Source organism: Glycine soja, chromosome 10 (assembly GCF_004193775.1).
Source record: "Glycine soja cultivar W05 chromosome 10, ASM419377v2, whole genome shotgun sequence".
Taxonomy (NCBI): domain Eukaryota; kingdom Viridiplantae; phylum Streptophyta; class Magnoliopsida; order Fabales; family Fabaceae; genus Glycine; species Glycine soja.
Genome location: NC_041011.1, coordinates 43,842,192 through 43,855,656, shown reverse-complemented (window position 1 = coordinate 43,855,656; position 13,465 = coordinate 43,842,192). Strand labels below are relative to the sequence as shown.

Genomic DNA, 13,465 nt, shown 5'->3' with positions numbered 1-13,465 from the left:
AAACATTTAGTATGATTTTTTTAATACTTTTAGGAAATAAAAGGAAGACTAAAAAGAAATATGGGCCTCTCTTGAAATAAAAGCTAGCTTGGTAATTGTTTCTTGCACCCCTATAATTGCTTTCTGCACTTAATCTAAAATGTAAGAGATACTTTCTATTATACATTCTTTAATTGTCATCAAAGATTCTCTCTCTCAAGAAGTTCTGTAGGCATAAGGAGGCGGATTATGGTGTAAGCTCGCATCTTTTCAAGTGTCAATGGAGTTCTATCTTATCTCCCCTTTAATCTCTGTTGTTCTTAGTTTTTCTATGTCTAGCTAAAGCCCTTTTGTTAGAATTAAGAAGATTTCTATGCAAGTTATAGGTCTTTGATTTGAGGATTTTTAAAAGAAAATGTTTATCTTATCTTTGCGTTAGTATTCTCTTTCTTTAATGTTTCTTGAGACTTGATTACCCAAAGATCAGTTACGTATTTAGTGAGTAAGAATTTGCTCTATGGATGTGGTCTGAGATAAACTTATTAATCTTTTAGTTTAGAGATGATCAATGAAAACTGGTCACAAAGAAGTAGGGTGATAGTCATGCAAAATTTTGTTACAATATAAGAAAAAATAATTTATTTAACGAGAGAAATTATGTTCAATTTTGACCGTGTGTAAAATTTTTGTAAACTAATTAATTCATGTGTTGAAAGGGAGTGTTTAGTGTGCATGCAACCATACTGCACTTTAGTTGAATCCGATTAAGCCTGCAAGTCCAAATCCTTCTCTGGCAGATTCTGTGATGTGCACAAACTACGGACAAATTAATTGTCCATTTCAACTTCAATGGTGTAAGACAATTATATAATGATCATTTGGTAGCACCGCATGGGAAGAGGTTCGGTTCTTAAAGATAGTTTAAATCAGGTAGGATATAAAGAAATTTAAATCAAGAAATAAAATAATTAAACTTAATATGCAAATTAAAAGAATTCACTGTAAAATATGCTAGTTAAAAAAGATAAATATACATCTTCAAGGAATTAGAAAAAAAATCTCCATAAAATCAAAGATGGATGGAATAATTAGTTTAAATAATAAAAGAGATGAAAGATTGTAAAAATATGTGAAGTTTGGCCATGGCCATCGTAGTATTCAATATTCATCATAAATAAAGAATGAAGAAGAAAAATCTTAAGCCCTGAAAAAAAAATCTTTACAGCACCATTGCAATTTTGCTAGCTCCCAAACCTTTTTGTCTTCAATTTTATAAGAAGACAAACCAATAATATTATTCTGAATGAACTGAAATAATTTTTTTTCGGTAAAAAAATTCTTAAATGAGAATTTGTTCAAAACAGACAATATGTGTAAAGAGAAAAGTTAAAGAAATGGAATATAAAAAATGGAATTCTCACAGATTAAATAGATGTGGAAAAAAAAAAAAACTCCTTATGTTTAGCCAACTTTTTATTTTTTATTTTCAAAATAAGGTTACTTTTAACTTCTATGGACCCACTTCTATTGGATTCTTCCCGCTTTGGAGTAGTTTTAGAAGTTGTTTGGTAGAGACTATGAAAAATATATATAAAATAAATAATAAAATTTCATGGAATTTGCATTTTTTTCATTTTAAATTTTTATCTCTTTTTACTTTTATTTTTTTTCATTCTACCAAACACAAACTGAGTGTGTATTGTGTTCTTTTATAGTGTATTTATATTTTCAGCACTTCTTAGTGCTTATAAATAAAGTATATCATTGCTGACAAAAAAAGTGTGTATTGTATCACAAAAAAAGTGTTTGTATTGGTATTGAAGAAACATATGTACTTAACTAATGTAGTATAACTGTATAAGGCCTCTGACCTGCGAAAAGAAAAACTGTACTCTAAACTGAATTCACTAGTGATAATATTATAATAAATATTTACTGCCATTAACAAGTGCCTTGATGATGATAAAAAAAATACAAAAAAATAATAATATATAAAAAAATATAATAAAAATAAACTGATAATATCAAAGTATGTTGAATTATAATTTTGGTCTTCCTAATTTTTTAAATCCATAGTTTTGGTCTCCTTAATTAATTTTTAATTATAATATTTGATCATCTTACCTTTATAAATTAGTAAGTTTGGTCTCTCTAATAGATTATTAACTAATAATTGTGATTATTATAGATATTAAATTAATTATAAAATTAAATAAAAAATTATAAATTATTAAAAAACTTTAATAAAAGACTATTAATCCAAATGTAATATTGTGGATTGATGGTGAAATTGCTTTTTACAATGAATGTGAAAGGAGTGTTTGTGGAGAAGAAAAAGAATACAATGTTGTAGAAAATTAAGATTATTAATAATTTATTAGAAGAACCAAAATTATTAATTTATAAAATTAGAGGCACTACATGTTATAATTAAAATTGGACTAAAATTATAAATTTAAAAAATAAGGAATACCAAAATTATAATTTATGCTATCAAATATTATCCTATATTTAAAAAAAAAATCTACCAATATTTCTTCGAATGGCGGCACAAACTCAATTTTTTTCCCAAACTACACCCTCTCTCTTATCTTTTCTCAAAATACACTACTTTTTCAAAAAATTCCCAAATTGCACCACTTTGATACAAATCTAATGAACCGGACATTGATTTTTTTAAAATTATTACAATAATATAAATATTATATTATATAAATATATTTTTAATTGGTTTTAAAAATACTTTTTATTAAAATAATTTTAAATTTTTTTATAATATCGACTATCATCTCAGTTACCACACTTTTAAATTTTATGTTTATTGTATAAGAAAGATGTATCAATTATTTTTTTTACTGTGTGTTTTTAATTTGTTTTAATATTTCTAATTAATCTTCTCATTTTTTAATTAACGAACATAACAAAATAAAACATCAACCACACATAAATTTAACAAAAAAAAATACATAAATCGTAACTAAAAAAATTATATTATAATTTTCTTCAATTTTTACATTTTTCTTTTTTTTAATATATCTCTTAAAAAATTTATAAAAATTATTTTAATAAAAAAATATTTATAAAACCAATTAAAAATATATTTATATAATATAATATTTATATCGACTATCATCTCAATTACCACACTTTTAAATTTTATGTCTAATGTATCAATTATTTTTCACTGTATTTTTTAATTTGTTTTATACTATTAACTAATTTTCTCATTTTTTTAATCAACAAACATAGTAAAACAAAAACATCAATCACATATAAATTTAACAAAAAAAATACATACATTATAACTAAAAATTATACTATAATTTTTTTATAATTTTTACATTTTACTTTATCGGTATATATCTCTTAAAAAATTTATAAAATATTATAAAAATTATTTTAATAAAAAATTATTTTCAAAACCAATTAAAAAATATATTTATATAATATAATATTTATATCGACTATGATATTTGTTATTACACTTTTAAATTTTATGTTTGTTGTATAAAAAAAATTATAAAATTTATTTTAATAAAAAAGTATTTTTAAAACCAATTAAAAATATATTTATATAATATAAGATTTATATCGACTATGATATTTGTTATTACACTTTTAAATTTTATGTTTGTTGTATAAAAAAAATTATAAAATTTGTTTTAATAAAAAAGTATTTTTAAAACCAATTAAAAATATATTTATATAATATAATATTTATATTATTTTAATAATTAAAAAGATTGGTTCATTAGATTTGTATCAAAGTGATGTAATTTGAGAATTTTTTGAAAAAATTGGATATTTTAAGAAAAAATAGGTGAGAGAAGGTATAGTTTGAGGAAAAAAAATCCCACAAACTCACTCGCTAGCGGTTATTCAACAAAAAGAAACTCTTAGCACTTGCCTAATTTTAAAACAATAATCAATAAACGCACGTTACATATATGGAATTTCAAGAACCAAATTAAACAATTGACTGTTGATACGATCAGATTAACGTGATGGATTTCATAATTCAAAATAAATTCGATTAAATTAGTTTAATTAGTTCGTTTTTTTATTTCAAATTCAAACTGAATTCCTTAATTTTAAAATCTGATTAACCATTTTTCATTTTTAAATTAATGCATTTTAGATTTTAGAATTTATTTTTTTCTATTTATATATTTTTTCCTACTTGTTATAATTTTATATCTAATATTACATGATTTCTATCTTAGTTTTGTCATATTTATTATATATTTTAGGTAAAAAATAATATATATATATATATATATATATATATATATATAAAGTGATAATTATAGAAAAAAATAATTAGTTATTAAATAACAAAAACATATTTTCCAATTAAATATTTCTATAAAATATAATAAATAAAAATTTTAAAAATATAATGGTTTATTTTTACCATAATTTCATTTCATTACATGAACGAACACAGCCTGATCTTAATTTTAAATTTCAAACCAAACTAACCCAATTGAATATAATCCATTCAGATTTTATTCTATCTCCTAAGCTTAAACAAATCCAATTCATAAATCATAAAGCCAAATCCCTGTGCAAATGACGGGATGTTGTGTTTTTAAGGCGTTGAAAAAGGATTTTACAAAAACATTATTGCAAGTGAGTAAAATCTGTTTTTATTAGAGCGTGTTTTTTCTCTCAACTTTTCTTCTTCTTCTTCTTCTCAATAATAAAGCAAAAAAACCTGTTTTCGGAACAGTGCGAGACCGTACGTGCATCAATTCGGATTCTGGTTGTGGATTGTTTTCACTTTGTAACCATACAAATTTATGTCGTTTTCCTGTTTGTTGACACTCAGATTCTCTCTCACTGCTCCTCCATCAAGTGGGTCATGTCAAAGTTAATCTTTTCTTCCGCTTTCATTCTGTTTCCCCTGTTTTTGTCTTCCTTAATCTCTTTAGTAAGTTTCCTTCGAAATTTCGGTTTTTGGAGGGACATAGGACTTGCGCTGTGATTTTCAGGTCAATGGGTCAAATGGGTTTCTTCCAAGTTCCTTTATTTCCCTGAATTCTCGTTTTCTTCTTCTTCGGTCTGTCTCAGAAAACGTACCAGAGAGAGCATAAAGAGAGTGTTGTTATTGTTGATGGATACTAAGAAGTCAACCAAGGATACTAATGGTTGCGTCAACAAGCCTATGGCTCTGACTATGACTCTGACTGTGGCTTCTTTAGAGGGTAGAAAGGTTGAAGATCGCAATAAAGAAGATGATAGTGATTCCAATTCTTTGTTGCCACTGAGAAAAGGAGGAATTTCACGGAAATCGGATAAGACTTATAGGAAAAGGAAAGTGCAGTGGAACGATAGGATAGGAAACAAGCTTGTTGAGGTTTTGGAATATGAGCCAAGGTAACTAATTACTAACTAACTAACTTGTGCGTGTGAGTATGACGGATTTTGCTCAGAGCCTCAGATACATCACAGTCACATGTTGTAAATAAATAAATATGTGCATGTTGTGTACTGGCTCAATTCAGCTGTATGTTGAGTAAAAACAATAAAAAAGAGAGAAAAAGAAAACTTTGAAATAGTTTTTAGTTTCCCTTATTTTGTGCAAATGGCAAAATTCATGTGTGCCTCTGCCTCCTTTGAATTTATTGTTGTTGTATGCCTAATGTGGGTCACTGAATTATAGTGTCCTTTATTATGAATTCATGTTTATTGTATGTTAAGCATTCCTGCTGTTCCTATAATTTCCCTGCTAATTTTTCATCAAATTCTTTGACTAAAATTCTCCTTCATGGATACATTTACGTTTTCTTTCTGTGTGTTGTTTCACTTTCACACATTCCTGGAGTAATCATAAAATGGGGAGAAGAAAGATTTGTGAAATTGAAAATATTAATTTTCTGATAGTCCTTTCAAAAGTCTCCTGAGAAGTACCTTTGTTCATTACTTGCTTTTGATCTCCTGAGAATTAACATTTGCAATGACTGATATTCAGCTCTATAAATGGAAATGTCATAATAATTAACATTTGCTTATGTCTACAGTGACTTGTGTTCATTTTTTGTTTTGAAACATTGATCTCTTTTTTAATTCAAAATTTGTGTTATTAAATACATTGTACATAGTTCTGTCCTGTCCTGTTTTCTTAAAGTTTGGCTTATAACCCTATATATCATATTATTGTCCTCTGTCATATCTGTGCTTTCTAGCTCATATCATAAGACAGATATTAGGAGATAAAAAATCCAGTTCTTATCTATATAGAAATTAGAAACAGCAATATATATTGCTTGTTCCATTAAATGAATGAAATGAGGAATTGAGAAATGAAATTAGCACAAGAAGTAGTAAATTTGAGACATGTTCTTGTTTTATGGCATTGGAAGATAATGCCAATCAGGCCCTGAGACGCAACCAATCAACAACTTTTGAAATGAAATTGAATTCACTCATCTGTTTTTTTTTTTCTTGATTTACTTAAATATGTAATTATGTGGTTAATTCAGAGGTTAAAATTGGTGGGAGCTGTTCCCAAGTATGGTGGTGGAAAAAATAAAATAAAGAAAACAATAACCAAGTTTTCTTTCCTACTTTGAATATAAGTTCGAGCATTTGCTCTACAATTTTATTCTAGCAAACAAAATTGAATATGATAATCAAGCCTAGATGTGGCATATAACCATAACTATCTCACATTTGGTCTTTCCACTATATGTGTAGTGATGTTAGTGACTCAGAGGATGAGGATGACGGTGGGGATCCTTGTATCTGTTCAATAATGTAGAGATCATCTTGATAAGCCATGTCAAACTTTCTGCTGGACTAATCCTTGGGGGCTGTGCAACCTGAGTTTGAAGTAAATTTAATGACTTGGAACTAACTCTCCAATAACCAAGATAAGCAAGCAGCTCCTTGTGTTGGCCAATATTTGGATCCAGTTTATCTTACTGGATTTTTTGACATGATTTCTTAGGTGGACTTTTGTGAGTTCTCTGGCAGATCAAAGAACACACATTGCTTCCAACAATATGATTTGGAAAGTATTGATAGTAACACAACTTCCTTGTAGATTAAGTAAATAAACATTTTCATGCTTAGTCACAGGTACTGTTTCTCTAAGAATTATGCCGTATGCACTCATTATATGGAATAAATTTTCATGATTCTAGTATTTATTCCCGAGTAATCTGCCGAAAGGGTTATTTGATTCCTTTTGCATTCAGTTTACTTTTTATATATCTGATACAGCTTGCATTCAGTTTACTTTTTATATATCAGCCCATGTTGCGTACACAAGAACCTCTTGATTGATTCAAATATCACTTTGCAGAATGTCTTAATGAATACAATGTACTGTAATGTGAACATGAAAATTGAGAACACCTCAAATTGTATAGCTGTTACATGAAGATAAAAATAGACAAATACACTCCCCATGGATTACAACATAACCATTCACAAAACAAAACAAAATAAAGCATAAGAATTAGACACACAAATACACTGAAATCATCCCAACCGGCAGATACTGATTTGGTGAATGAATAATCAAACAGAAGAATCAAAATTTGATGCGTCCTCCTTTGAAGTTGCTGTCCATGCTGGTAGAAAAAAAAATGCTTTGTTAAAAGTCCACAGAATTGATACTTTCCAAGTTGCTGTTTTTTCAATGACACGACCGCATCATTGGCAATGAATTGTGGTCGAGGAGACATGATAATTAGGAGAAACCAACCAGTTTGAAAGACTAGCATCAACTGAAATTTCTGGCAATAGAGGCTTGGACTGAAGGGCATTTGATTCCAAGCTGCAAGGTGAGAAATTCAAGCTTGCTTCAGAGACTGAGGGCATGCTTGTATGTTGCTTTGATGGAACATTCTCCTTCCTCCTGTGCTTGCTTGATGGTGCAACTTTTGTCTTGATTGCTTTCCACTGTGTGAGATTCTCCACGGGGATCAGAACAGAATGCATGCCCGTGCTTCTGTCTCGTCCACGTAAATTGGATTTCAGCTTAGCATCATCTAGCATCTGATTCTTTATCTTATCTTGTGCCAGAGAAGGATAGCATGGCTCCGACAACTCTTTCTGTTTAGAGTTTCCATTACATACCTCAGCCTCATCATTTTCCAAACTTCCATCACTACCATCATCATCCCAATCATACTCATCATCATCAAATTCATTGTCGTCCTCCCAATCATACTCATAATCTTCAATGTCAGAATCTTCATATGCCATTCCATCTTCTTCATCATATCCATCTCCGGAATTGTAATATCTGTGATTAGAAGGGTATTTCACAGGCAAGGTTGCAGATCCTTCTGTTTCTGCAGCATAGTTCCTATTTTCTTCTTCCTCATTATTCAATATCTGATAAGCAGTGGGGTTTGGCTCATATACCTGTACATTCAAATTGAAGGTAACTTTCTTCTTCTTGGTTTTAACACTATTCTGCTCCTTAACTTCATCTCTTCCTCTGAATAATAAAATAAATAAATAAATAAATAATCTATCTTATCAATACATACACATAATATATCAAACACATAGGGTTGACGCATCTGTGGCTTAAGACCCTCCTGCATTCATATATGGGAAATTATCTATCTTGTTTGATTTGCTCCGTGTGCAAAATTTCTTAGGATCAGCGATAGTTGCACACTGCGAGAGAGATATGTCTCTGACCCCAGGTAAAAAAAAAAAACACACACATAATATATCAAGGGAAATGAAGAGAGAGCTACAAATACTAACCTGGAATCAGAATCCGGGATAGTGGATTTTTCTGTTATGGCAAGAACTTCATAATTTCCATATTTCTGCTAGATAACACAATTATCTTTTTAAGTTTTAAGTGATAAGTGGCAATCTAGATCAAGTATGATAATTTTTTTATATAACTATTACAAATTGAGAACAAAGTAATGGAGTGTGTACTTACTTGGTGTCCAGCTAGGACTTTGTAGATAGTCTTTCTACGCTTTCTTTTGTTGGATAGACCAAAACATGCCATGAAACAACCCATGTCTATTGGGAAGAGGAAGAGGAGGGGGAAGAGGGGAGGAATGTTGTTGATAAGGTGGCATATAATGAATGAAAGTAACTCAGTCAGAAACTGACATGCATGGCACCCAGAGAGAGAGAGAGAGAGAGTGGGGAGAGGAACATGTGACAAGTTTAAAAGCCGTTTGGCTCCAAAGAATTTCGAAAATAGTAACGTTAGGCTTTTAATGATGATTGTGGGCACAAGAGTATTTAAATTTTAATAATAATATAAGAATGAAAGGTGGGGACAACATTGGTTGCTTTTGTCTCAGATCTGATAAATCTTTTGCTGTCCTATATTTGACTACTTTTGGTTATATTAAGAGTTTATTTATTTTTATAGCAAGAATGGAAAATGGCCTTATATTTAATGTTCTTGAAATAGGATTGGGTAGTGAATTTGTGAAGCTTCCGTTTTAAAATATCTTGGTCAATTTGATAGGTAAAAATGAATGATATCTTAGAAAATCATGGAAACAAGTTTTTCTTCATAAAAAAATGATTGGATGATTCATAATTTTTTTTATAATCATTGGTACGAAATATTTATTAATTTTATTAATATCTAATTTTTATTTGAAAATTTAACTTGTTTGTTTTAATTAACAGTGGAGAATCGGATGGTTGATGATTTAAATCAACTGATTGTTTTACTGAATTGCCAAACTACCTTGCCACTTTTCAAATTAAAGTCGTGCTTTTGCAAGATTAGTGTCTTCCGTGGTTGGCATATTCATAAATGTCCAGCTAGATCATAATTTTTTTTAATACTTCTATGTCATGCTATGTACTACTACAAACTGTGTTTCTATTTAAGTTACTTTGATTTCTTTTAAAGAGATTTAAGCTACGGATAGGTTCATTGTTTTGCTTTTAACCTACAAGTAGAATTTAGGCGTTCACTTTGAATCAAACACTTTCGATTTTTCACCTCCTTTTGTTGAGTTTTTTTTTTTTTTACACACCCTTTTGTTGAGTTAATCGCCTTATTTTATTCACAATTAAGAGATTTTGAAAATTATAAAAGAAACGGGAGGTGCACGGTGAAATTTATGGAGTGCAGGAAGTAACAGTCATAAGGAAGAATAATACATCTCAGGTTGTTGTTAAATACACCTCCCTTAAATAATGTACCTTCTTTTTGTATTTTTTTTCCCCATTCCGAAAATACATTTATGGTATGTCTTGCTCTTCCCTTCCCTCCCCTGTGTATGGTCACCACCACATGAATAAGTTTGTACTTTGCCCTTCTCCTATTGAAGTCTGTTGGAAACTAACAAGGCATCATGTTTTCAAGCCAGAGTCAAAACTTTCCCCCTCAAGCATTCACAAGCACGACTTCACCAATCTAAAATTTCCAAATTCATTATTCTTCCTTACCAAATTCATCATGCACACTCTCGTTTATAATTTAGCACCTTAAATTCATGTAAAAGAAAATCACCAAGAGAGAGAAGACCTAATAGCATAGCATACATAAGAAATCCATTAGCGCAATAATCTGAAACAATCAAGCAAATAATTTCACAAAATAAAGCTTTGAAATTAAGGTTACCAATTCTTAATGGACTTCCTTCCCACCTACATCAACAAAACCCAAATGTTTTTTTTTTTTTCATTTTGTTCTCATTTTAACATTCACAATGCCTACACGACAACTTTTTGGCATCACATTTGTTTGGTTCAGGAGATGGAGATCCAGGTCTAGGAACGAACAATGATAGCTATTCTGGTGTAGGAGCACGACAACGCCAAGAGGTTCCTATGGTGCAGTTGGGGTGCCTGCATACACTTTGATGCTCAAGTCAGTTGATGTCAAGGTAGAATGAGAATGAAATAGAGTTAGTTACCTTACTTGTGTTTGGTGCATTTTATACCATGTTTTTGGTGGAAAATTATGTTATCCAACTATCATCAAAGTGTCACGCGTTCAAAGTGACCATCTTCTTGGTTCAGGTGGAGAGATCATCACCTCTACTCGAGTATTGAGGTTCTCGAGATGGGTAAATAGAATGAGGTTAGAGGCTCAACTTTCATGACCCAATTTATGTGATCATCCCGGTTCACATGATGTCGATATCTCACTTCAAGAACAATTGCCTCTATGTTGGTGACTTCTTCGTAAAAATTGTTGACTTATGCATTATGTTGGAACAATTTGATTATCTTGCTTAACCTGGTTCGCGGTGTACCAAGGTCCTACCTCCATAACAATTGTCCCTCCTAAGTCAATGGCTTCTTTGTAGAAGTTGTTGCTTGTGTGTTATGTTAGAACAACTTGATTAACTTAACTCGTACTGAGTGTACCAAGGTCCTACCTCCATAACAACATCTTTTCTTGATAGTGTTTAGTTTTTTTATGGAAATCGGAGTTGTAATGTTAGATTGTCAATTGGAGAAGGAAGAATTAGATTTGTCCAAGTCGTACCCCTCAAACATTTCGTATTGACTTTCAAACAGGGCCTATGATAGGAGAAAAGCAGAGAACCGGAAATGTATTTTTAGACAAGGGTATATTTGAAACAAAATTATACAAAAAGGAGGTACGTTTATTAAGGGATGCATATTTATCAACTGTATACAATTCATTGAACAATCCAAGATAGAAAAAGTGAATCCAAAACAATTTATAATAAGTAATAACGATTATCATAGCAATATTCACTTTATATCTTCTTGTTTCTTTATAACTATTTTCTCTCTTAACATTTTAAACTACATTACTACCATGTTTACTTGAATTCTGTATAAAAAAAATAATCTCGTTAAATACATATAAAAAACAATTTCAAAAAAACAATACACTTTTATTTTTATTTAATCTCCGCCATCTTTCTCTTTTATATTTATTTTAAATTTAAATTACTCACTTGGTCTCTATAATTTTATTATTCTTATCTTTTTAATTCATATAATTTGAAAGTGATTTTTTTAATCCCCATGATTTATATTTTAATTTTCTTTTAATTTCTCTTGAAAGTGATTTTTTAGTCCTTATAATTTAGATTTTAATTTTCTTTTAGTTCTTATAGTTTGAAAGTGATTTTTTAGTTTTTATATTTTATATTTTAATTTACTTTTAGTCCTTACAATCAAAATATGAGTAATATTATCAATTATAATTAATTATAAAAATATTAATAAGTAATTCAAAACTAATTTATTACAAGATAACTTATAATAAAAAATAATTAATAATTTATAGCTAAATTTTGTTATATTAAAAATTAAAAAGTAATTAAAATATAAATTATAGAAATTAAAAATATGACTTTCAAAGGACTAAAAATATAAAAATAGTAAAATTATAGAAAAGAAACGAGTAATTTAACCTTATTTAAAAAAAATATAGGAAGAGGAACAGTGAGAAGGGAGTGCCTCATCAAAGATTTTACTACTCTCCTTAATCTTTTTCCCTTGCTCTTACGTCTTCCCGTGTGTGCAGCCTATTTTCCCAAAACTTCCCTCCTTCTTTCCCTCTTCTACCTTTTTCGTTTGGTGCCTTCAAATCTTGTTCCTCTCTTTATTCATTTTCATTTTTTTCATTTTTCATTATTTATTGTTGCTTTGATAATAATAATAATAATTAACTTTGGTGGAAATTTGATAGATTATTCATCTCAATAATTTTGTCTCGTGTTTTTTCTTTCATTCTTTTCCTTCTGACAATGTATTGTCATCTCTGAAAAACCAAGCTTTAAAAATGTTCATTGTTTTTAACTCATCATCATTTTGATATTTGTTATTTTTAAAATTACTCAATTTGAATTTGTGTCCATCTATCATTATGGTATAACTGCCCATTTTAAAATTGGTCATGCAAATCAGCTTTAACACACCAGAATTCTCCTAAAAAAATACATCAAGATTACCACTAATTTCTTTTTAATCTGTTAATCTATTTCATCTCTGGGTAATTTATTTTGGCTTACATTTTTTAAAATCTACCAATTGACAAAAAACTAAGTTTTTAACGGACTTTGTTTTTTTTTTAAATATATTTTAAAACTAACCTGTTTTTAATTTTAAAACTCATTTTTATTTTGAAAATACCCGTTTTGATTGAGAGTTGTTAATTAAAACTGCTCATTCTTTTAATTTTAAAAATCATTTTGATTTTAGATATTTGTTAATTTTATAATTGATTTTTATTTATCAAACTAATTTGGTTATTTATCTTAAATTTGCTTATTATTTCATCCATGTTTTTAAATTTTAGAGCTGCATATGTTGTAGTGGCAACATGTGTAATATTTACCTCAAGATTGCATTTTAAAACTTATCTTCATTTTAGATTTTTATTAATTTTAAAATTATCCATTTTAAATACTGGTTCACGTGTCATCTATACCAATATATAATTTTAGATCATTTTATCCTTAATAACATTAAAGTGATAACAATAATTAATCCTCTTTAATCTATGTTTTTTTGGAATTCTTTTGCCGTTTTGTTCTGTCTC

General features: G+C 28.8%; 2 protein-coding genes and 1 long non-coding RNA gene across 4 annotated transcripts; 2 read left to right on the top strand and 1 right to left on the bottom strand.

The window, feature by feature from the left end:
• The first annotated feature begins 4,606 nt into the window (after nucleotides 1-4,606).
• LOC114372287 lies at nucleotides 4,607-7,149 on the top strand. The gene is made up of 2 exons (XM_028329773.1): nucleotides 4,607-5,358; nucleotides 6,679-7,149. Exons 1-2 carry the CDS (start codon nucleotides 5,096-5,098, stop codon nucleotides 6,740-6,742), a joined length of 327 nt encoding a protein of 108 aa, XP_028185574.1. The 5' UTR covers nucleotides 4,607-5,095; the 3' UTR covers nucleotides 6,743-7,149.
• Nucleotides 7,150-7,242: 93 nt separating this feature from the next.
• Nucleotides 7,243-9,165, bottom strand: LOC114372284. The gene is made up of 3 exons (XM_028329771.1): nucleotides 8,900-9,165; nucleotides 8,713-8,780; nucleotides 7,243-8,434 (listed from the first exon to the last, which is right to left on the bottom strand). Exons 1-3 carry the CDS (start codon nucleotides 8,981-8,983, stop codon nucleotides 7,642-7,644), a joined length of 945 nt encoding a protein of 314 aa, XP_028185572.1. The 5' UTR covers nucleotides 8,984-9,165; the 3' UTR covers nucleotides 7,243-7,641.
• On the top strand, nucleotides 8,242-11,569 carry LOC114372288. Of its 2 annotated transcripts, XR_003658196.1 has the most exons (3): nucleotides 8,242-8,377; nucleotides 10,691-10,823; nucleotides 10,960-11,569. It is a non-coding gene; the product is annotated as an uncharacterized LOC114372288 (long non-coding RNA). The 2 variants fall into 2 exon arrangements; XR_003658195.1 differs by having other exon boundaries at nucleotides 10,691-11,569.
• The last annotated feature ends 1,896 nt before the right edge of the window (nucleotides 11,570-13,465 follow it).